At 47.1% G+C, this 25055-nt stretch overlaps 1 protein-coding gene across 1 annotated transcript in view; it reads right to left on the bottom strand.

The window, feature by feature from the left end:
- The window catches only part of LOC147896912 (NOL1/NOP2/sun family protein / antitermination NusB domain-containing protein), a 147755-nt gene that overhangs the window by 50104 nt on the left and 72596 nt on the right, over positions 1 to 25055 (bottom strand). Inside the window, exons 7-9 of the mRNA XM_087381394.1 lie at positions 13094 to 13185; positions 6343 to 6403; positions 6188 to 6247 (exon numbers count right to left, since the gene is read on the bottom strand). Of these exons, the coding sequence (XP_087237520.1) occupies positions 6188 to 6247; positions 6343 to 6403; positions 13094 to 13185 (213 nt within the window). The remainder of the gene's footprint in view (positions 1 to 6187; positions 6248 to 6342; positions 6404 to 13093; positions 13186 to 25055) is intronic.

The raw sequence follows: 25055 nt of genomic DNA, 5'->3' as shown, positions 1-25055 counted from the left end.
GCTCGGCTGAACTCCAAAAAATGAGCTTTTCTCCTTATACTCTCCAACACAGGAACAAACTGTTGTTGGAGAGAGAACCATATCGACCTGGCACCCCAAATACCTAACAGGAACACCCCTCTGAATCCAAGTAAAGCCAATGTCATTCCCCCAATCTGGGGTGTCCTCATCCTTGATCCAAAAGCTATTGGATTTATGCTAATTGATGTATGCCCCCACATCAGCAGCATAAACTAAATCTAAGATTGTCCTAAAAGAAGTGAGCGTCTATGCCAAAAAAACAGCAACATCATCTGCCAACTCACTATCTAGAAGCTCCTCTTCCCGTCTGAGGGGGAGTCTCTGCCCAAAAATATCAGCTTGAGATCTAATGTAGATACTCAGCTTCAGCAGCAAACCAAAAGAGAAAAGGAGCTAGAGGGCATCCCTAACAAACTCATCTAGAAATCTAGAACCGCTTTCGCCTAACCCCACCAATGAGCACCTGGCCGTGGACTGATCTGTATAAGGATAAACCCCTCTAATCCATGCATCTATGAATCCAAAGCAAAGAAGGGTGCCCTCTAGAAAACCCCAATCTACCCTGTCATAAGCTTTCTCAAAATCCAAGAGTAGAATGGCCAACCTCTGGCCGATCTGCATAGCCCACTCAGAAGCTTCCCAAAATTAGAAGATATTATCAAAAATGCTTCTGCCATGCACAAAGCATGTCTGCATATCATGAATAAGATATGAAAGAAGGGGCTGCAAACTAGCTAGGAATTCGTAGAAAGAAAGAAAGAAATTTTATTAGAGTCTTCGAAAGACCAATGGGTCTATGAGACCGAAAGAAAACCTGATACAAATCACAGTAAGGGTGGAGCTGCTAATACGAGCATCATCACCCGTGCCGAATCCTAAGTCTGATCATACATAATCAAATACATCTGGATGTAACAATGAAAAGAAAAGGACTGGAGCGGAGCGGAATCCTCTGTATGTCATGTCACCATGACTGGTGCATAGCCGGTGATGGGACGCTAGCGCCCGTCAAGGGGTGCCGTGCGTCTCGGTCTCTTGGACGAGGCTCAATGCAACACTAGAGCCACCGTGACTCTCGTGGGACGTATCCCGGGTCTAAACAATGACAGGAGATCCCCTAGAGTGATCTATGTGTCTCCTCAATGTCTCGTGTATCGTGCTGCGATCGTCGGGTTGAAGTCTCTGTCACCTCTGCGGCTAGAGACTGGACGATCAATGTCACTCAATGGGAAGAACTCTGTGATCCTGCTCTAAGAGGTGTCAGATGATGTGGCCAAGCCCTGTCGCCTGAGTAAGTATTCTCTGTGTCGGACCCCCTCGTGAATGAAGGCCGCAAGGCATCTCTGATCTGGGTAGGCGAGGAATCTGGAAAGGAGCCCGGAGTCGTCTCTGAAGAGGCAGTGGTAGCGACCTCGGATCTCATAGTACACTAGGCACCTGAAAATAAAATGCTCCTCCGACTCAACCTCCTGATAGTCGCGCAATATGCATAAGCGATGCTCCCTAGGAATCCCCTCTGCTCTGCCGCTTTCTATGCGGAGGCGCTGTGATGATACCCGAAACTATCCGATGGAGATCCGTAGTGAGTGAGGCATATGAAGCTCAGTGTACCCTGGTGGTGTGATGAATCCCTCCTCTGAAATACGAAGATAATAATCTCTGTAGAAACTCAGCTTCACTGGAAGCTCCCTCGGCTCCAACCAGGTCCTAAAGGTGTGTAGCTGCAAGAGATCCTCTCGAATGACCTGGTTGGTGTGTGGCCCGATCCGGATGGTGGGTGGAAGTACCGGAGGGGCATCTAGACTGTACTGAAAAGGAGGTATCCTATCGATGTGAAACTCTAGTCTCACAAACCATGAGTGAGTCCATGCATACCAGCATCGCTCGTCTCCCTCTGCTGCCAACCTCATGGAGGAATCGAGAGCCAACCATGGCAACTTCTGTCTCCCTGATGTGCAGTCCCCATATGATCCAACCCGGTGTAGATATGTGATGGTCTGAAAGGCTGCATCTAGCTGGAGTGGAGAAGCAGCAAACTCGGCCTGATTGATGTGATGTGGTACAGACAGTTTCCCCCGGATTATCCATGAGAGCATGAGGATCTGCAGGCGCTCCACCCGTGTCGACTCTATCTCTGACATGTCAGGCTCCCAACAAGGGCTGCCATACATACCGGCTGGTCGGACCAAGGAATCGAAGAGAAGAGCCTTGGTCCGAGGGTCCTGGAAGTAGGAGTGGAAGCATTGTCTCTCTAGCCGAGCCACTGAGGCGTATTCCCTACTCAGTCTAGCCTACATCGCTGGTCTCATCGTGAAGATCGGGCCGGAGAAGATGACCCCCAAGTAAGTGTATGAGGATACGATCTCAACTGGTGACCCACCGAAAGTGAACTGCTTCCGTTGCATGTTTGCTCGAGAGGTGTTAAAGATCATGACCTTGGTCTTGCCAAGGTTGACCTCCAAGTCATGGGATAAACAAAAGGGCTGCAATGCATCCAGGTGTCGCCGGAGCCCCTCGGGTGTGGACGACAAGAGTACCACGTCATCTGCATAAAGAAGAATCCTAATGATGATCCCGGCAAGTGAGCAACCGGTCCCTCCGAATGCCCCCATGAAAGTCTCAAGCTCATCGATGTAGAGGCCAAACAGGGTCGATGATAAGGGACAACCCTATTTGATCCCTATGGTACTCAAGATCTCATCTGTCCAACCTGCGCCTGTCCAAACTCGGCCTGAGACTCTCTCATAAAGTACCATGACCGCCCAGATGATCTCCTGATCAAATCCTTGTGTCTGTAGGCATGTGACGAGACGAGCTCGAGGTACTGTGTCAAAGGCTTTGCGGAAATCCACCAAGCAGCAATATACCCTCTCCTTCCGTGATCTGGCCTCCTCAATGACACTCCTGAGTGTGAGTATGAGATCCATAGTCCCATGCTCTCACCTGAAACCGGCCTAACCCTCTGCTCTGAGTCCTCTCATCTCTGCAAACAGGCTGACCGACGCATCTAATACAGCTGCATAGATCTTGGACATCACATGTGCAATCATGATAGTCCTGCAGTTACTCGGGTCCATGGGATCCCCTGCCTTGTGGATGGGGGTGATGGTGTTGAGTGTACAAGTGCGGGGGAAGCCAAGGCAAACAGCCTCATTGAATAGCTTTGCTAGGATCGGGGCTAACATGTCGATCCCATATGCGATAAACTCAGTGCATAGCCCCTCGAGATCCTTAGCTCGGCCATTGTGCAGTTTCAATGTCGCGTCCTTGACTCCCCCTCTGGTGAACAATGTGCAAGTGGTGGGGCGAGGTGTGTGTATGAGATCTGGGGTTGGGCTGGTGTGGAACATCATAAAGATGGTGTGCATACGTGTGCCAGACTCTCGTGTGGGTGAGGGGTGATGGAGACCTACGCTCAAGGAATCTCCGCCAAAAATCCTTAGAGTTGCTGCTGTACAAGATGTGCAACAGCTCCTCCTCATTTCGACGAAGAAATGCCTACTTCTTCCAACGTACGAGACATTGGTACTTGCGTACCGTGTCTAGTGTGTTCGGGAGGTGACATCTGGTTTCAAGTTGGAGCTGTCGGCGATAAGCCTTGCACTCCGCATTGTACCAATTGTTGCAAGGTACAGAACTAAGAGGTGGTGGTCTAGTGGACCATGTGGTGTGGGGAAAGATTTGGAGGGCAGCCTCGTAGAGTGTGCGACTAATCAGGGCAGCACGGTCCTCTATGAGTGGTATGTGATCGATGTAGGTTAGGAGTTTGTTTAGGCGTCTAGAGTAGGCCGGTGAGAGGCTGTGATCAAAGTGTATGTCGTGGTAGGTGTCGTGCTTCCTATGTGGTGTGTGTGGTGTGGCTAAGCGTGGGGTGGCGATAGTGAAGAATAGGTATGTGTGATCAGCTCTTGGAGGGAGTGGTGCTACGGTGAAGTCGGTGATACATGAAGTGAAGGTAGGGGATCCCATGATGTAATCTACTACACTAGTGCCCCCCCGTGTGGGAAGCAAGTAAAACCCCCTGAGGAGGGCCATAGGTCAAGCCCGTTGTAGATGATGAGATCATGCATCCTGCCCAGATCAAGGAGCGCGTGTCCATATGGTGAAACAAGCCCGTGTCGGTCCGATGAGGTCCTGGTCATACCTCCTCCGTCTAGGTCCATGTCTGGTAGCATGATAGAGTCGTCTCGGAAGTCCAAGAGTGGTGCCTAGCGCGTGCTCGTCTAGGCGTTGAAGTCCCCAACAAGGAGAACTTCCCCGCGGGCTGAAAGGTCTGGGATATCCTAATGTAAGGGTGCATATGGCGATGTCTCACCCTCCTCTCGTGCCACTCTGGTGAAGTGGGATGTGTCTGGCGGGAAGTAGCATATTGCTATGAAAAGGTCACGGGTGTATGTGCATCAGATCCGGATCCACATGAATCGGGAGTGTGCGTCCTTCCTCTCAATGGAGATGGCTCCAACGAGGGAAGACCTGTACAATACTGTGACCCCGACGGACTCCTCCTGTATCCCTCATCTCATCTCTGAAGGCTGACTCCCATGTGTTGGAGGGCCAAATGTATGGAGGTGATGGAGGCTTCCCAAGTTCACCCTTCCCAGTCGATGGCCAATATATGGACTGATACTATTCACACATTGGTGGCCATCCGGATGAGCATGCAGGGATCCTCCAGAGCAACTACATCCAAGAGAGGTACTTTTCTTAGAGTTTGGAGAGGATCTCCTTTCTTCTCTGAGTTTCGTTCAGGGTTGAGGTGGCACTTTCAACCTCCACCTTGGATTTTTGTTAGCTCTTTTTGAGCTGTTTTTTTCTCATGCATGGCATGATGTACTCCCGCATTAGAGCTTGCTCTTGCAGCTTTCATTCATACTTAATGAAGTAATCTTTTTGCCCAAAAAAAGAAAAAGACTCGCGTGCATGAAAGGCATACTCTGCTCTCTCATCTAGCAATATCGGATGATGAGCCCTTCTTGCAGCAAGGGGCTCCTGAATCAAAGCAGTTGTGGGCCGTTTCTACTCTTCTCTCTGTCGGGCTGCTAACTGCTGATGAATACCAATCTCACGTCTAAGAATGTCTCGTCTCCTAGTGCTAGCAACTGAATAATAAAAGTCACTAACACCAAATGAGGGCTACATCCACAAGTGAGGGGAAGGCATTCCACCCTACAAATGAGGAACCCAGATATGCAAAGCTGCCTCTGTTATGTCCTCCTGTGCATAAAAGGCATCTAAAATCCTGAGACTGGCAGAGCATCCTCTCAAATGAGGCTCTGAAATCATCAATACCATGGGAAAGTGATCTAAAGTGGATACCCCAGTGGAAATGCATGCTGACCCACCTCTATCCAGAGCCCAGTCAGCAACATAAAATCTATCAATTTGTGCATGGATAGGCATCTACGGCCTCTTATTCAACCACGAAAACAGGAGTAACTGTGGCTGTAAAAGGCATCATCAAGCCATGCGTCTCTGCCACTAAACCAAAATTGGAAGGCATCCCAGACAACTCTATTCAAGGAGTGAATGCCACCCTCTCGAGCCCCGTTCTTATCATAGAGTAGCTGTCTTTTGAAAAATCACTATTTTCACGGCCAGTGGAAGCGCTTGACTGAATGGGAATCCATTCGACAATCGAGGCGAAATGGCCGACTCAAACATGGTGAGGCTCCATCCGTCAAATCTTTGCATCGGGAAGGCTGAGAGGGAGGGGGACTTGGATTTTTTTTTTTTTTTTTTTTTTTTGGGGGGGGGGATTTAAAAGAGAAGGAGGGGTTGCGGGGAAGAGCTAAGAGGAAGGAGGGTTGAGGGGAAAGGGGCTGAAGGAAATGCTGAAAGAAAGAAATAAATAAATAAAGAAAGAAAGAGGTAGGGGAAGAGGCTGAGGGAGGGGGCAACAAGGGAGAGGTGCAGCTGCTCTCTCCTCATTGAGTCTGTTCTTGGGGGAATTTCATACTTAATAGAAGCCTTTTTCATGAATGCTAAATTTACAAATCACTAAAAACTACATATCGCTTACATGGCTACACTTTTAGAAATCGTTCATCTCTACACAAAAGGCATTGTGTGGATATAGGCACTTTACAGATAGCAAGAAAATTAATTGAAGGCCATAATAAATACATTGTAGAACAACACTATATCGAATTAGATTGAAAGTACACACCTGCATACCAACTGTAACTCGAACAAAGTCTTGCAGATAGGAAGAAATTTCACACAACACCTGTCAAATGTAAATATGATTTCCCGTCAATCTTGAAATGAGACCATTAAACTTTGCAAGAGTAGATATCAGCATTTGCTAATTGGATAGTGTACCTCTAGTTGTTTGAGTGTCTGAAACAATTCATCCCTCATAATGCCTTTTGTAGCATTTGCTCTGCCCCACAAATAGCACTAATAAAACACATAGTATAGATGTACACGTCAACATGCCCAAACTCACTATTAAAATAAAAAGGATAGATACATTCATAAGGCATCTAACAAATCCACCAAAAAAAAAACAAAGAAAGATAAGAAGGAGAAGAAACATGGCAAGAGATAGATAGATAGAGTCTATTGTTGTCCATTGGAGACCAAAATATGGTCTATGGGACCTGCTTATACAAAAGCAAAAGCAAAAGCATGAAAAGTACAAGTGCCTAAGTACAATGTAATGGTGTACGAATACAACCTAGCCTAAACTCGGACTAAGAAGCTGATCCCGATGAGTGAGCAATTGTTAAAAGAAAGAACCACGTGCTACTAAGTGTCATGGGTAATGGAGTATGTCTAACAAGTGATGAAAGAGGGAGAAAAAAAGAATATTACCGTCTTCTAAAAGCCTCATGGGCCTATGAGACAAAAAAATACATCCAAAAGTTGATTCAAGTACAAGCCATCATGGGCTTCTGCAAGATACACTAAGACCCTTGCAATATGCTAAGTACTAACAAAAAAAACGACCCTAGTGAAGGGTACATTGGAGCTCAACATCACATATCAAAGGAAGATATAGATATAGATATAGAAGTGGATAGTATTCGAGGAGCCCCTCCTGGTGGGCACAATTATATCAATATGATGTGAGGATAACACGAATCTATCGCTATCGAGTCGTCTCTCGATGTGGTGGAGGGTGTGGTCTCTGTGTCCTTTGTATCTGTCGGGCCATGTTAATGGTGATTCCTCGTGTCTGGTAATAAAGTTGGGATAGACTGAACCTCCATCGTACATGCTCTGATCCGCCTCTGCTCTAGTCTTGGTCTCTACAATCCCAGCTCCATCTCTCCTTGCCTTCTCCCACCTCTTCCTCCACCCACTCCCAATGGCTTTGCCTCTAACTCAGACTCAAAGATTTCCATGATATGCATCAATGTCTGGTCCATCCCAGTCTCAAGTGTCGGCGTCTCCTCTTGCTGTCTGAGCTGCCTCAACAAGCTCTCTCTATGCTTCCGCAACTCTATCGGTATAAGTTGCTACACAACTGCTCAGGGAAACGAATCACCTGGGTCAAGGGTCAAAGACGATGCCCCTCTTGAAAAAGGTAGTGCTATCATCCCCATATCTCAATCTACACAAAGTACTCCTCCATCTCCACCTCCCCCAATGTGCATAGTCTAGATATCCTTTGCTCTCTAGGTATGCATGCTGCCCTCCCTGCCCCAATTTGCTGACATCCCTAGAGACTTTCAAAGCTTCCATATCCATGAGAAAGAAAGAAAGAAAGAAAGTGTATTATTGTCCACTAAAGGCCAAAATGGGCCCATGGGACATCAAGAACTCTGCGTACAAGATAGCACAAAATCAACGTGCCACAAAGAAGAGGCATCGTCGAATATCATCTAAGTGCTACGCAATACAATGCAAGTGAAAGTACATAATGTCAAATCCGAGCCTAAATACAAAGTAAGCTAGATGCAAGGAAACCGCCCCTGGGTGCAAAATGGGGGGATGAGTACAATATGTCAATGCAAAGATACAAGTCCATGTATCACGGAGTCTGAGAACCAAAATAATACTGGAAATCCTGTCCATCGACCTGCCTCCTGCTATGAGAGTACAAATCTGAGCAAAAGTGAGGTGAGCGGCTGGTAGGGCGAGATCTCCATGAGTAAGTCTCCTCCGAAAAGCTGCCATCATCCTGGATCGTCTGGAGATGAAGCGGCGAGTACGTCCCCTATGTAACAAGATCCTGCGGCGTCTACAAACCATCTCATATGTACATCCACAGGGTGGAGGCATGTGTCCTGTGTGAGCTCTGACCTCCTCGTGCTCCTCCTGATACCTGTCATCTGGTATAGCGTGTGTCTGAGCTCTATCGGGCTGGGCTCTATCACGCTCCGGTCTGTGCTGATGGTCTCTGAGAGAGAGAGAGAGAGAGTGTGTGTGTGTGTGTGTATAGAGAGAGAGATGATATAATATGATTGTATTAAACTCCGCGTGAGACCCTTCAGGATCTATGGGACTGGTGATCACTATCAACTAATAGTGATCCCTTTCATCCAATGAGAGAAAATATTACAACTTGTCGTGTTTGTGTGTACTTGTGGTGCTAGCTTGTGTGTTAGAAGCAAAGATGCCTAGCTGCCTATATCCATAAGGCTGTCACGGACAAAGAGCACTTGCTCAAGATACATAGGCATGGATTAGGGCACACATGCAGAATCTACTCAGAGCATGATCACGGAGTTTTTCCAGCTAGATTACACGGACCAGCAGATCAAAGGTGGTCAGCGAGGCTGAGATTCAAGGGTGGTCGAGAGGACCAGATTTAGAGTTAGGGACACCACAGACTCGACAGTGGGTTGACGCATAGATCATGCTTGGATATCTCCCCTCCATGTTCAATAGATCGGGGACACAACAAATGGGGGTTACAGTACCCCTTGTCAGACGCAAAGCCACTGGTATGAGACCATAGCGGGTCACACACATAAACCACCGTCAGCGCTCTATCATAGGTTTCATGTCATCGCAGCATCATTCATTGTTAGGCTTCCCTTGAGGTTCCACCCTAGCTACAGGCCGAATTTCTCTTGAGCTTCCACCCTGTCCACGAGCCCAGCACTTTATGTGATATGCAGGAGACCAAGACAAAGGATCACTATGCTTTTAGATGCCCTATATACTATCAGATCCGTGAACAACCCCACTGTCTTTTCAGTACCCATTTCGGCCCACTCAGAGAGTTTCTAGCACATCCAGATCAATAGAGGGTGACGAATTTCCGTCTTGAGCCCTAGAGACACAAAGATCAGCTCCTACAAGCACAGAGGAGAGCACATGAGGGACCAGTCGAGCCCAATCAGATCACAATCATGGACTTTTTCTCCAGTGATCTAGGCCAAGGACAGCAGGGGATCGGATGCAGGAGATAGCCAGAGAACACAACTTGTTAAATTCAACTCCGAGTGGACAATCACATGAGAGCCACAAACACATCCTCTCTCTTCGACGTGGAAAGACAGACCACTTGAGTTTAGACAACACTTGTCAGATAGCAAGCCACATCACGGAGACTACAGAGGAGGAGAGATGGACCTAGATAGGCCAAGGGACAGCACTGTTTGATGCCAGCCCTCGCAAGATCCTGAGCCACTAACAGACGAGCTCCTCTTGTCTCTCCCCAGTTGTGAAGTCGTGTTGGTCCCACAGACAGCATACACAAGTCAAGTCAATCGGTGGCAGATAATCAATTGATAGACGACCAAGGGATTCTCCTTGGTGTTTGCTCCCCCTTTGTGGGTTTCTCTCACAGCAATAGCGCTATGTACTACTTTTATTTCTCGTTACAAGCATCAGCTTTTGGTAGAGGAGCCCATTTTAGTGGCCCTACCCTTAGGTTTCATTGTTTCAATCTCATAGACCCTTTGGTCTTTCATAGACAGTAGTAAACCTTCTTTCTTTCTTTCTTTCTTATGTACTAGACCTCATATGATATGATTATGTTTTATTCATCGTGGGTAATGATGCCCGCTTAGAAGCTCCACCCTTTGAGCTCACTCTATCAGGCTTCTATAGGGATCACTGCTTAATACCTCCGAGGAGGGCTTCATTGACCCACCAAGATACAATTAGATCCACTTACCACATTCGCTTAGGATGCCATTGGGCAGCTCCGTGTTTCATCACACCGACTCTGTATCGAGAGTGGACGAGCGGAGGGGATGCCCAGAGAGGGTCATATCTACACACTATGTGACCGACATGAGATCGAGTCAGAGGAGCACTTTGCCTTTCGTTGCCCAATCTGCTACGAGATCCGTGGACGATACCGCTGCCTCTTTGAAGACGGCTTCGGGCCCCTTTCCAGACTTCTCTCCTACCCATACCAAAGGTGCCTCGCCGCTTTCCTTTTTGTGGTGATCGAACATAGAGAGCCTATCATCAGCTCGCAAAGATAGGGGCGGGAGGCCTTATTAGACTCATTTCAGAGTGTGATCACAAAGTTCTTCGAGCCAGAGCATATTGCCCCCCTGATCACAGATAGCAAGAGAGGCAGAGACCCCGAGCCCGAGACGCGGCACATTCGACAAAGGACAGACACATAGATCACACTAGCTGACATCCCATCTATGTTCACACCCGGGATACGGCCGACAGGGGTTATTGTGGCGGTTGTCCAACGCAGAGCCACTACCAGGAGGTCATGACAGACTACACTTCCAAAGAGTAGATAGCGATCTATCACAGGCTTTTTGCCTACATAGCCTAGCCCGTCACCAGGCACACTTTGACTTCTCATGCCGTGTGTGTGCTATATTGTATTACATATATTGGATTAGGCTATGTCCGGTATGATGATGATGATGTTAGTGAGGACTAAGACTATGATGACATTAATGAAGACGACATTGACTATGTCCTACACAGTTTTCTAGCATGGTTAGGATGCTCGCTTAGTAGCTCCACCCTTTTTGCTCATTGTATCAAGTTTTCTATCAATCTCATAGACCCATTGGTATTTAGAAGACTTTACTATGAGATCTGAGGGCATTTCAACTGCCTCTTCAGAGATAGCTATGGGATTTTGGCCCGATTCTCCTACCCAGACCAGCGATGTTTGGCAGGCTTCATTCATGAGGTACTCAGACACTGCAACTAGAGATGCTTAGCCGAAACTCTTCTCAGAGCTCGATCACTGATTTCTTCCAGCAAGACCATGCGGACTCCCATACCACGCGGCCCCGTCATGATCGTGACACAAAACCAGTGACATGACAGCTCAGACAGAGGGTGGATACACAAATTACACCTGAGGATATTCCTTCCCTGTTCAGAGTTGGGGCTCCACCAACAGGGGTCATAGTAGCCCTTGTCAGACGCAGAGCTACAACCAAGAGACGACACAGGATCATGCCCGCGGGCAGCCGCCAGCACCCTATCTCTGACTTTATGCCCTCACTACCTCATCCCCCGCTCTGATGATAAAGATGTTAGTGTTGTGTAGACGATCATCTGTCTGACATGACTATGTAGCACTCAACACTTATCATTTTGCATTCTGCATTGGAGTGGATGCTCATTTTGTCGCTCCACTCACACAGCTTGTTTGTATCAGGATTTTTCACAGTCTCATAGACCAATCAGTCTTTTGAAGACTTTAATAAACTTTCTTTCTTTCTTTCTTTCTTTCTCCTCTTCTATTTTTTAGAGATCTATCCACAAGTGTACATGGGGCTAAGATTGCTAGCATATTGTAGTGGATCTACAATTTCTCCTTTGTAGACCGGCATGTACTTCTCTCTTCTTATATACATACATACATACATGAATATTTATTTATCTATTTATTTACTTGGAAATTCTATTGGTACCCACAAGTGTGCCTGGGACAACTAGTGTAGGTGCGAACTCCAAATGCACACCCTAAATGCAATCCTATTTACAAATATCTGTAAATGGTCTTTGTTCTTGTAAATATTGATGCTTGACTATGATGCTCTCTTAGAGGCAAAGGATCCGCTTGGCACATATTTCCATTTCCCTACCAAAAAAGGTCATCTTGAGCGATAAAGCCTTGCTTACCCCATCAACAAGGACCTTTCTCTTGTTGCACATCCCTTCTGAGTAGTAGCCATGACAAGCCTATCAACTTTGCTTGCATTTTCCGCCCCTTCATCACACACAACCAATTGTCGTAGACTATTATGGGCTCTAACACACACACATATGGACTGCACAATCTCCGATCATTTGGTTGAGCATGAGCAATCAATCCTTGCCTTAGCTTGTCATGAGAGATACCAAGACCCGTTCTATGAAAAGACCCTACTCTCCATCAATGATAAAAGTGCAAGCTGGCTCTAAAACTTTTTCTTCAATACTCGAAGAGAGGAAAAAATACAATTTCAAAAGAGTGAACTACACATGTGAAGTACTAAAGTTTGCGTATATCATTTCAAACATCTAATTTAACTTCCATTTGCCACCCCCTCTCCACAAAGTTTGTGCCCTTGAAAACTTTGCTTCTTGTCACCGTAGTCCACTATAGCAAAAAGACAACAAGCTAAATATCATAGAGCATGTTAATGATCATGCCAAAAGAAACTGTAGTTTAACACACTCTCATTGCCATTAGTTTTATTAACTTTACATAGTATAGAGTCACACCTTTAAGTATCAATTTTCACACCATTACCCCAAGAAAATACTCACAAAAACTGAAGGGAAAGTGGACCACCAAAAAAGAGAGGGGGGAGGAAAGTGATGCTCAAAAGCGAAAATCACTGGTCATAATCAGAGATATAGTAAAGTAAAAACACTTATCCTTCCAATCCGTACCAGAATTCCTCCACATTTAGTATAATCCACCGTGATTTTCTCATACGGATGCATTAGTCGCAAAAGGTCACACATGTTTTGATGCAACATATGCATGTGCCAATAGGTCCTATCTGTGTAGGATTTGTCAATCACACTTTTCTTCAGATAATGTTAAATATATATTCTTAAGCCAAATTTTGAAATAGGATACAAATCATGCTAGCATGCTTATCTGTGTTGCAGATGGGTCACTTTTGGTTTTGGTCTACTTAACATTTTTGTTACTAAAATGAAAACAAGAGATAAGATCTAGAATCACCTTAAGGCATAAGTTGGTGGCTTATTGTTCCATTCCATGAGTTTGATTGCCTCAGCTTCACCATACCGAGATATCCAGCGCCTAACCATCCACTTTCCCCAAAAAAATACAATGCAAGTATGATGTATTTCAGTAAAAATTCAAGATACGTACAATGCTTCCTTTTAAACCATTATAGAAATTCATTCTATTTCCTAGAATTAAGAAAATTGTTGTGAGAAATGCAAACGTAATGATTGTTGAAATCCAATCACGATACATTACAAACGAAAGAGGCATGGTCAAATTGTGTCTTATAAAGCACAAAATTCTGTTGAACAATGCCAACACTGCCTAATGTGTGTTTGCATTAGATAAACAAAAAGATAAGTGAAGTGTACCTACCATACGCATTTTTTTTTGGTGACTAAACATGATCTACCTCTCTTGCTTATGCAGACACAAAAGGGGGATCAAAAGCACAAATCAGTCATACACTGATCTAGCTTAATTCACAACGGGAACAACCAAGCGTTCTCCTCATTTTCAGCTTTGTTAAAATTGTCCAAAGCAAGTAATGCTAATACAAAATGAAACTAAGAACTGAAGTGCGCAAAAGAGGATGATAGGCTGAAAGCTGATCTTCTCCTTGCTCCCCAAAAAAGGCTGAGTATAAATGGAGGCTCCCTCCAGTTGGAGGAGCCATGGGGAAGACCTATGCATAGGCTATGGGCACTCTATGGCAGCCCTTCAGGCCACCTACTTGACTGCTTGAAATTAGTGATGTAGACTGGCCCTAGCTAGCCCAAACCTAACCAATATGGCCAAGCATATGGCAACCTTGTGTGGGCTACAAATGGTGACTGATATGGCCACATACATTGTCCCCTATGAGGTTGCCATTTTGTACTTGGTTGGATCTGCCCATTGCCCAACATACCTCCATCATGCATATCCTATCGTAATCAATACAAATGTGAATCCAATAATGTCCATACCAGCTACACCTAAACACCAGATCTAACAAAGATTTCCAATGGAATGTCTGAGATCAGCACAATAGAATCCCCGGTGCAATGCCTCTAGAAAGATAATCCAAGGAGAGCTCAAGACCTCCCATCGATATCAACAATAAAAGCGGAGTGTTATGCTCTAGCCGAGATAGCATGACCTCGGATAGATCGGTGGGCATTTTCTCTTAGATGACCAACTTTTGTAATAGTTAATGTGCGTAATTAAATGGTCAAGAGAAGTAACTGCCAAGGTCCTAGGTGAGGGCGTAATGGCATTGAGTAGGTAGTTCTGATAGGGCTAGGGCCTAGGTGCATCTAAATGTGCAAATTGCCAAGGGGCAATTGTTTTTAAAGGAACTCCAAGAGAGGGGTGAAAAAGGATGCATCTAAGAAGGGGCCTAAAATGAAGACATGTGGCCAGGAACTATCTAGGGAATTGTGGGTCTCAGGGATAAGGATGAAGAAAAACAACGATAGAATATATCACGCATCAGGTCCCTGAGAGTTGGCTGGGAGGAAAAAAAAAGAAAGCCATCGCCCGTGACAAATACTAGCGAAGGGAGAGAATTATCGCATGAGCAACGACGAGTAGTAGAAGCAGCTTAACATGTGGTATCAGAGCATAGAGATCGACGAAAAAGAAGCAGCGCACTTTGATATCTATTATTTACGTGAGGCGATTCTTAGCACAGTCTGCGTCAACGAAGAGGGAAAGAAAACCAGTTGAACGCAAGAAGTGGATCGACGAGCTGCGACGCGCTGACGGGAAAGAAAACCAAGGGGGTTTTTCCAATCGAAAATGCAGCGCAGAGGGGTCGAGCTGGACGTGAGATGGGACGCTGCTGACGTCGAAAGAATTTATGGTCAACAAATTTAGCCGTCCCCTACTCAGATTCCATTTGGCAACGTAGCGTCGGTAGTCAGACAGTCTTTTTGCGTCGAATTTTGGAGCGGGATAGCGGAGAAGGAGGCGACGATGAAAGACCCGAAGTTTTTCCTAATATCCCTTGGCTTTGTCGATCAACGCACACGTGATGGCAGACTTGAATCCAGGAAGCATTTTTTTCCCTCTTTCGAAAAAATTCTGAGTTGCAGTTAATTCGTTCTTACAGCAGGGATTGTCGTTTATCTTTTCTGTGTATAAGAAAAAGGGGGAAATCCATCATTTATTTTTTTTTTTTTTAACCCAACAAAGGAAGAAAAAAAAAAAAAAACCCCCCATCTTCCACTGTGAACCTATGGAAGCAAAAGGACAGAATTCAAGAGTGAATCCTAGTGAGTCTAGAGTACAGTCTACACAACAGATGTCACATCAGGCAGCACCTACTTTGATTGGTAGGATTTCGATATTAGAGGATGCTTTGCAGCAGATTATGAACCAGCAACTTCAAGTGAATGCTGGTCAAAATGAGATCAGGGAGAAGGTGCAAGCCTTGTCGGCTAGACCGTCTAGGGTTGATAAGGGCAAAGCTCTAGCTGAGCCAGAGCCCAGTGTACATTCCTTAGAGCGCGCAAGGGTCAAAGTGCCTAATATCGCTAATTATAGACCGGAGAAGTACGCTGGTCGGATGACCGAGCGCAGCTCTGATGTGATCGAGGTTTGGTTGCACAAGTGGGAAGAAGCCTTCGCCATTTGTGAGATTAGATCCGATCTAAAGAAAATCCGCGAGGCCACACACCTGTTTATTGAGGCAGCGGACAGATGGTGGATAAAGCAACAGAAGGATCAAGTTGCTCCAACCACCTAGGAAGGGTTTAAAGCTGAGTTCAAGAAACACTTTCTCCCACCTGATGAAGAATCCCGAGCTTGGGATGCTTATAGAAATCTTCGTCAGAGGAGCTTGTCAGTGGCAGAGTACACTGACAAATTCAGAGAATGTGTCATGAAAATAACAGACCCTCTCCCTATGTCGGTTCAGTTAAAAGACTATATCTATGGACTGAACGACAAGATCAAAATGGAAGTTCGGGCTAAATATGTGACTACACTAGATGAATCTATAGCAGTAGCCCTGAACTATGAGGATGCCAGAGGCAGATCTGGTGGATTTGTGCAGGCAGGGACTCAGTATGAGCACCCGAGAAAAGGGGGATTTCAGAGGAAATGGGTTTCAAAGACAAGTGTCTCGCAGCCAAGTGGCCAAACCAAGCAGGTGAAGCCGGTTGAGGGACCAGTAAAAACAAGTACCACCGTTGGGGTGAAAAGGAAAATAACTCCAATGGCAGCCCGGGCTTGGTCAAAGTCCTCGTTGACCCCTGAACAAAAGGAGAAAGCTAGGAAAGAAGGATTGTGCTTCGGCTGCCTTCAGCGACATCAGTGGAAGGATTGTCCACTGAATAAAGACCGTCGCACGACTAATATGATAATATCTGAATGCGACGTAGAAATGCAGGAGAGTCCCAGTGCGGAACATATGCAGATGCAACTGGCGGGACCTTCTCAGAGGTTAGTACCTTGTTTGTTATGTGTATCTGTTGCTAAGTTAGTGACGAGTGCACCTGATAACATCCTATCTAAGCCCGCAGCAACGGGGTATACGGCCTTTAATGATACTGAGTTAATTAAAATGAAAGGGCAGGTGGCCAGTCATGATGTCATTGTGTTGTTTGACTCGGCGTCAACTCACAATGTGATTAACTCCAAGCTCGTGAAGAGGCTGAAATTAAAGACAAGTCCATCTGACTATGCGTACACAGTCAGAATGGCAGATGGAAGTTCAACTGAAGTATGGGACCAAAGGGTTACCCAGTTGGAGCTTCGGATTCAGGACTATGCTGAGAAGCTTGATTTTGAAATGACCAAGCTTGCTCATGCAGATATAGCCCTGGGAATGGCGTGGCATTCTAGGAAGAATCCAGCCATTGATTGGAAAAAGCACGTATATCAATTCAAGATGAATGATGAGCTTTATGTCTTACGAGGTGAAAAAGATATACCTCAGGGACCGTTGGTTTCCGTGATGGAAATCAGAAAGGCTCAAGTAGAGTTTTTGTACCTTTGCACAGCATCGGTAGAGTCGGTGGATGAGTCTTCGACTAGCACTGATGTTACGCAAAGTGGTGAAATGGCCAAGCTGGCTAATCTTATAACAGAGGAGTTCTCTGAATGTTTTAGGGATGAACTACCTTATGGGTTACCTCCAGAGCGGAACGTTCAACATAAGATTGAACTGATCCCGGGGGCAGAACCTGTAAATAGACCTCCCTATAGAATGAGTTTTGCTAAAGAAGCGGAGGTGCGTAGACAACTGGAAGAATACCTCAAGTTGGGGCAGATTCAACCAAGTTTTTCACCTTTTGCTTCACCAGTGATATTAAAGAGGAAAAAGGATGATACGTTTCGCCTCTGTATAGATTACAGAGCATTGAATAATATCACTGTTAAGCACAGGTATCCGATGGCTCGGATTGATGATTTGCTAGATGCATTACATGGAGCCGTGATTTTCAGCAAGATAGATCTTAAGTGCGGCTATCATCAGATCCGGATTAGAGCCGAGGATGTGCATAAAACCGCTTTTAGAAGCACGTTTGGTCATTATGAGTTTTTGGTAATGCCCTTTGGACTTACCTATGCTCCAGCGACCTTCGTCATGCTTATGAACGATTTACTACGTCCGTATATCGGAAAGTTCGTAGTACATTTCATAGACGATATCCTAATATTCAGTAAGAGTGTTACTGAACATCGTGAACACTTAAGGGTAGTGTTCAGTACTTTGAGGAAAGCCAGTCTTTATGTGAATAAAAAGAAAACTATACTGTGTATGGTTAGGCTTGAGTATTTAGGGTTCATAATTACTCCACAGGGGGTAGAAATGGATCCGAAGAAAGTGGCTGCGATACTAACTTGGCCAATCCCTCAGAGTCTGACCGCGTTGCGATCATTCTTGGGATTTGTCCAATTTTATAGAAGACATATCAAAGGATATTCTGGAATAGTATCGCCATTGACTGATCTAACCTCAGATAAAGTACCCTTTATTTGGGGACAGAATCAACAAGAAAGTTTTAACACCATAAAACAAGTTGTGGTCACAGGACCGGTGTTAAAAATAGTTGATCCCCAGAAACCGTTGTTCCTAGAAACCGATGCAAGTGGCATTGCGGTAGGAGCAGTTCTCCTTCAAGAGGGAAGGCCAGTAGCCTTTGAAAGCAAGAAGCTTTCTCCCTCTCAAAGGAATTGGCCAACTCATGAATTGGAGTTGTATGCTGTTATCCATGCTTTGAAAACATGGAGGCATTATCTGTATGGTTCAGAGTTTTATGTGGATGTAGATCATGATACTCTGAAACATTTTTGTAAACAACCTGACTTGAGGGGCCGCCAAGCTAGGTGGGCAGAGCTCATGCAGGAGTTTAATTTGACGATTCGGTACCGAAGAGGAAAAGACAATAAGGTAGCTGATGCGTTGTCTCGCATTATGCACAACCTGAGTTTCACGGTATTAGAGAGTGCTCTAATGACCGAGATAAGAGAAACTCAAAAAGTGGATGAGTTTGTCCAGAGCTTATGGCCTAAGGCTCATGTGTTAAAACCCGGGGAAAATGAAAAGGATGACCTGGCATCCAGAAAAGACCAAACTTATGCAAGATATACCGTAAGGGATGGTATGCTAGTTAGAAATGGCAAGGTTGTAGTACCTAGTCAGAATGATCTCAGGCAGAGAGTCATTCGACAATGCCATGATAGCCCGTGTGCGGGACATCCAAGAGTCGAGAAGACATATGATCTCGTGAAGCGAGATTTCTTTTGGCCAAAGATGAAAAAGCATATTCATGAATATGTGACACGGTGTTTCTCGTGTCAGGTAAGTAAGGCCGAGCGGGTGAAGCCACCCGGACTTTTACAGCCCTTGGAAATACCACTAAGTAAGTGGGAGAGGATTTCCATGGACTTTATTGTAGGGCTACCTGCAACACAAGGAGGGTATAATTCTATCCTTGTGGTGGTTGATCGTCTAACCAAGATGGCTCACTTCATTCCGACTCGAGAGTCTGTTAGTGCCCCGCAAGTGGCGGATTTGTTCATTAGACATATATTTCGTTTGCATGGATTGCCTAGATCCATAGTGTCAGACAGAGATGTTAGATTTACCGGTCATTTTTGGACAGCGGTATTTGAGACACTAAGGACTGAGTTGGGAATGAGTAGTGGGGATCATCCTGAGACGGATGGTCAGACGGAGAGAGTCAACCAGACTTTAGAGGATATGCTGAGGGCATATGTGTCATTGAGGCAACATACATGGGACAAGTGGTTGCCATTGTTGGAGTTTGCCTACAATGATAGGAAACATTCATCTACCGGGTTCAGTCCGTTTGAGCTGAACTATGGTTATAGACCAGCCAATCCGACTATAGTTGGAGTACCTCAGAAAGTGCCTAGTGCCGCGAACTTTGTAGTTCAGATGCGGGAGATGCTAGCACTTGCGAGAGCTAATATCCGCCAGGCTATGGATAGAGCCAAGGTGTATGCGGATGAAAATCGGTCTATAAAAGTATTTGAAGAAGGAGAAAAAGTTTTTCTCAGAATTCCTTCGCACTTGAAGTCGTTGACTTCAGGAGAGTGTGCTAAGTTATCACCTCGATACTGTGGGCCGTGGTTAATTCTAAAGAGAATAGGCAGTGTAGCCTATAAATTAGAATTGCCACAAGGGTGTAAGGTGCACCCGGTTTTTCATGTTTCGCGCTTAAAGAAATTTTTGCATACAGGTGACTCACTAATCGAAGGTGTGGTTTTGTTTCAGGAGATAGAGGATATTGCAAGACGCAAACCAACAAGAATCCTGGACCGAGGAACAATGCAGATACGAAATCGGAAGATACCCACGGTGTTGGTTGCATGGCATGGTCAGCCTCTATCGGAAGCTACCTGGGAATCCGTATACCAGTTACGAAGAGCGTTCCCAGATTTCATCATCGAGGACGCTGATGCTTGAAGAGGGAAGGAATGTTATGCTCTAGCCGAGATAGCATGACCTCGGATAGATCGGTGGGCATTTTCTCTTAGATGACCAACTTTTGTAATAGTTAATGTGCGTAATTAAATGGTCAAGAGAAGTAACTGCCAAGGTCCTAGGTGAGGGCGTAATGGCATTGACTAGGTAGTTCTAATAGGGCTACGGCCTAGGTGCATCTAAATGTGCAAATTGCCAAGGGGCAATTGTTTTTAAAGGAACTCCAAGAGAGGGGTGAAAAAGGATGCATCTAAGAAGGGGCCTAAAATGAAGACATGTGGCCAGGAACTATCTAGGGAATTGTGGGTCTCAGGGATAAGGATGAAGAAAAACAACGATAGAATATATCACGCATCAGGTCCCTGAGAGTTGGCTGGGAGGAAAAAAAAGAAAGCCATCGCCCGTGACAAATACTAGCGAAGGGAGAGAATTATCGCATGAGCAGCGACGAGTAGTAGAAGCAGCTTAACACGGAGGTAGTCTTTGTGTCACCTTGAAGACATCAATAATATTTTGAGCTCAAGTACATCAATAATATTGAATGGGATATATGGCTCTAGGATGGGGAGGCCACAAATTGGTCCTAGAAGTAGGAGCTCAAGGTGAGGAAGGAGACTAAAACTGTGACAATGGCATGTGATCCAAACTGAAAGTCTATCTACCCATAGGATGAGACTCCCGATGTTACAACTATGCTCCCACATGCAGCAATCTACATCCCATCCATGCTGATCTTGGTGAGGATAGCCATAACATTCATTGGTAATGAAGAAGCACTAAGGGCACCCACACCAAGTTCACTAATGCAAAAGATCCATGGAGAGAGAAGTTGGGGAAAAGCAAACTGATAGCCAATGTCCCAAAAAAAAAAATGTGGGAGTCGGACTGGGAGTGGGAATAGGAGGTGGCAAGGAAAAAACCAATGATGAAGGGGAATTATAAATGATTAAAACACATAATGATGGTAGGAGGGGACTAAGAACTGAAGGTGTTCTGGCTGCATGGATAGTAGGTGGGGATGGATCAAATAGAGATTGTATGACTGGACTCAAATGTTGCTATTTTGAGCTTCTACATCTCCTTACAATTGAGCACCTGTTGTGGATTGTTGTATAATGGCTGCAAAGGTGCCAGAGTGAAAGTAATTCATTCATGTGCAAATAGCACCAATACAAAGTATGAACACATTCACGTGGGAAAACTTGCTATTAGCAGCCACATGCTTTGCATAAGAAGTGATAATTGCATTGTTCAAAGATATGTACCCTCTGGCAAAAGACCAAGCAATCACGATACTCTATGATATGTAGGCTTGAATCTTGTCTACATTGGTGATCAACTAATGGTCCTTAGGTTATCTACTGATATGCTTCCAATCCCATGAAGGAAACCTCAGTATGGCACACAAACATTCAAGAGTATGGCTTGACATTGAGATTTATATTTAAAACAAAATCTGCAAAGAATGGCTTAATTTGTTAGGCAACAAGAAACTTCAATTGCACTTGAATTAGTCTATCTAAAATTACACTAGCTATGTTTGGGAAAATAAGATGAAGGTAAAAATACCACAGCTGGGAGTCGTAAAATGTGTGGCGCTGCGACCATCATCCAGTGCCAGATCAGACTGAAGCTAGTCATGAAACGGCATGTGCAAAATATTGATGTCAGGAAAGTCATCTTGCAAATGGAGTCCAGAACCGTCAAAAGAGCTCACCAAACCTATCTTAAACAAAAGAGCCGGAGAATTGCAGGGATCCCCCTCAGGATGGCGAAAAGCTAAGCGGCTTCAGCTCCTGCGAATGCCCCCTCCCCTCCCCCGCTCCCGTCTACCCCCCCCTCGCGCTGCGCGGCCCCCTCTCCCCTCCCCCTCCTCTCTCTCCGCCACCTCCCGCTGCACCCCTCCGTCCCCCTCTCTTCCTTCTCTCTCCGCCACCCCTCCGCCGCACCCCCCCCTCCTCCCTTCTCTGCCCCTCCGTCCTCTCCCCGCCTCCCCCCCCTCGCGTTGCGCTACCACCCCCCCGCCCCTTCCTCCCCCTCCCCGCTGCTGCGCAACGCTGCCCCCCCCCTTCCCCTCCTTCCTCGCCTTTCCTCCCTGCCCCCTCTCGCGCTGCACTGCCACACACCCCCCCCCCCCTTTCCTCCTCCTCTTCCCCTCCCTGCGCTGCGCTGCCCCCCCCCTCCCTCCTCCTTTCCTTCCCCCTCCGCCACTCGCTCCCTCTCCACCACCTCTCCTCCCCCCGCTTCCCCGTACCTCTCCATCCCTCCCTCTCTCCTCCCCCGCCTCCGTCCCACTCCAACCTCCCTCGACTCTGCCATCTCCTTCCCCCGCCTTTTGGAGCGTTCGCAGTTTGTCGGTGCGGTATGGCGGCCGTGAGCCCGGAACCGGTGGCCCAGACGGACCCTTCCCCTCCATCAGCCTACCGCATAACACTGACAGAGCATCAGGTCTCCTTGGTGAAGCAAACCACCACGGACTTCTCCCAGACATCCGTTTATGGGAGAGTCATTGGCTACGCCCCTTCACGAGCAGACATCAGGGACTGGTTGCAGTCCACCCTCTACCTTGAGGATAGCCACATTGAGGAGATTGCACTCATGGGACGTGGTATCTTCTGGCTCAAGCTCTCCTCAACACAGGCTGCAAGCGATATGGTCAAACGGTCCCCTACTTCTGTGGGTGGGAAGATCATCCTTATGGTCCCATGGTATAGGGGTTTCAGTGTAGCGGACTTCGATGCCCGCTTCCGCATTCCTCGCCATCCAGTTACCCTCATTTTCCCAGGCCTCGCAACCGAGCTTCGCCCGATCATCAAGGACCTGGGGGCGCACTTTGGCTGGCTCATGCAGGACACCTTCGTTGATGCGGCGGCAGCCCAAGGGGTGCCACGTGTCAAAGTGGCAGTCCTAGATCCACAGAGTATCCCCTCAGAGTTCGAGATTGAGACGGACACAGGTGTGGTGACGCAGCGCATTATGGTCACTGGTCGCCCAGATCAGTGTCTGAGATGCCACGGCTTCGGGCATCAGGCGCGCTCCTGCCCTCGCTTCACGAGGACAGAACCTCAGATGGCTCCCATCCAGGCAACTTAGGATCCCCCCCGCCGGGCATCGACACCCCCCCCGGAAGGGGAAGGCTGGACTGAGGTCAAAAGAAAACAGGAAGGAAACAAAGCAGGACCAAAAAAGCCTTCCCATCTACAACAAGAGCCCCCTGTGGTCACCAATCAGCAGCAGCCCGGTAAGGGGAAGGAGAAAGGGAAGGAGAAGATCAGCAAGCCTCCCCCTCATCCTTCACCCCGCCCCCCCCCTCCCCCCTCCTCCTCGGTCCCCCTACCTCCCCCCCCTCCAGGATCCCCCCCAGCACCTTTGGTTTTAGCCCCCCTCTCTCCCTCGAGCATGATCCCGAGGGAACCCCCCCCTCCGCCTACGGCCCCGAAGCCAGCACAGACCTCCCCCGCGCCTATCCCTCCTGACCCGACGGAGGGGAGAGCCCCTTCCCCGCAGATGGCCAGCACCACTCCAGCTTGTTCGACAGCCAACACCCCTCTTTCTGGTTCAGACTCCTCATCCTCGTCCCCACACCCAAGGGCAGCTCCTAGAGCTCTACCTTTGGAGTTTTACCGAGCAGGACCTTGGGATTATTTGGATGCAGCGGGTATTGGCTCCTTCCCTGCATGCCTAGACATCAGCATCTTCTTCCTCCGAAAGGGGGCGGAGGGTAAGGTGTCTGTCCTTGCCCCCCACGATGGTCCTAGCTATTCCTTCACTATCACCAGTGACGGGAATGAGCAATGGACGAATGAAAATGTTTGGGAGACAAATTCGAGATCAGTCCCAGGAGCAGGTGCAGGACTGGATTGGTAGCAGAGCAGCGGAGCTTCTTCAGCAGCAGTGGAAGGAGGGTGACGTTCGTCTGAGATGGCGCCACAGCGCCAAACAATTCCGCCTTTTGGTCATTATTCGACCGGCTCTGGAGTGGATCTACGCAGAAGGGCTCCGCCCATGGAGGACCTCACAGGTAGCGGGCTTCTACAGTATTTTCCTGGCGGAGGCATCGAGTTGGTTAGAGAGAGCTTACCACAATGGGACGAAGGGCCTCTCCCCTCTGCTGAAGGTTTTAGAGGATGGGTCCGATGATCCGGCCTCTCCTTCGAAACCCTCACAGAAGCGCCTTCATCTTTACACTGGACATCCTCTGACCACCTCGACATCAACCGCAAGCAGACGGCTGCTTGTGGCCCATCTCCCCTCTTCATGAGTATACGCATTATCTCTTGGAACGTCAACGAGTTCCACTCATCAGGAACCCGCGGCCCCAGGAAGATGGTGCTCAGACGGGAGCTCCAACCAGCCTTGGTGGGAAGGGTAGATGTGGTCCTATTGAAGGAACACGAGCTTTCGGCTTCTCAGACCAGTAAATGTGGGAAGGTCCTCACAGGACACTCCCACACCTACTGGGAACCTTCGATTGGCGAGCAAGGGAGGAGCGGGGGTGTCTGTACCTCCATCGATGCTTCTCTAGTTCAGCATGTGTGTGGTTTTGGCACCCTGATCCCAGGACGAGCGCTTTGGGTGGGCTTGAATATTGAGGGATCCCGCATCGGCATCCTCAATATCTATGCCCCGACTGACCTCAGACGGAGAGCCGCTTTCTGGAGCTCTTTGACAAACTTATTGCCAGAGATGGATTCTTGGATTCTGGGAGGGGACTTCAATAACCTTGAGACCTTAGAGGATCAACAGGGACGCGGCCCAGAGTTCCTCGGTATAGCTCAGGCGGAGCAGGCAGATTGAGACTCCTTGTTCGTTGTGGGAGGTCGGGACAGCTGGAGGGAGCCTTCCTTTAGCAGATGGATAGGGAGTCTAGACTTCTCTTGGGGTTACAGGAGGGAGGGAGGCAGACTTCTGGAGCGGTTGGACCGTTTCTATGTCAGCGATTGGGCGCTAGGCAGAGGTGGAGAGTCAGGAGTGGTTTCAGGGACGACCCTCTCTGACCATGCCCCACTC

The sequence above is a fragment of the Dipteris shenzhenensis genome, chromosome 11 (genome assembly GCF_047967505.1).
Source record: "Dipteris shenzhenensis isolate YYH24624 ecotype China chromosome 11, Dip_SZ_1.0, whole genome shotgun sequence".
Lineage (NCBI taxonomy): Eukaryota > Viridiplantae > Streptophyta > Polypodiopsida > Gleicheniales > Dipteridaceae > Dipteris > Dipteris shenzhenensis.
The sequence above is the reverse complement of the archived record's forward strand: the minus strand, read 5'-3'. Positions and strand labels throughout refer to the sequence as shown.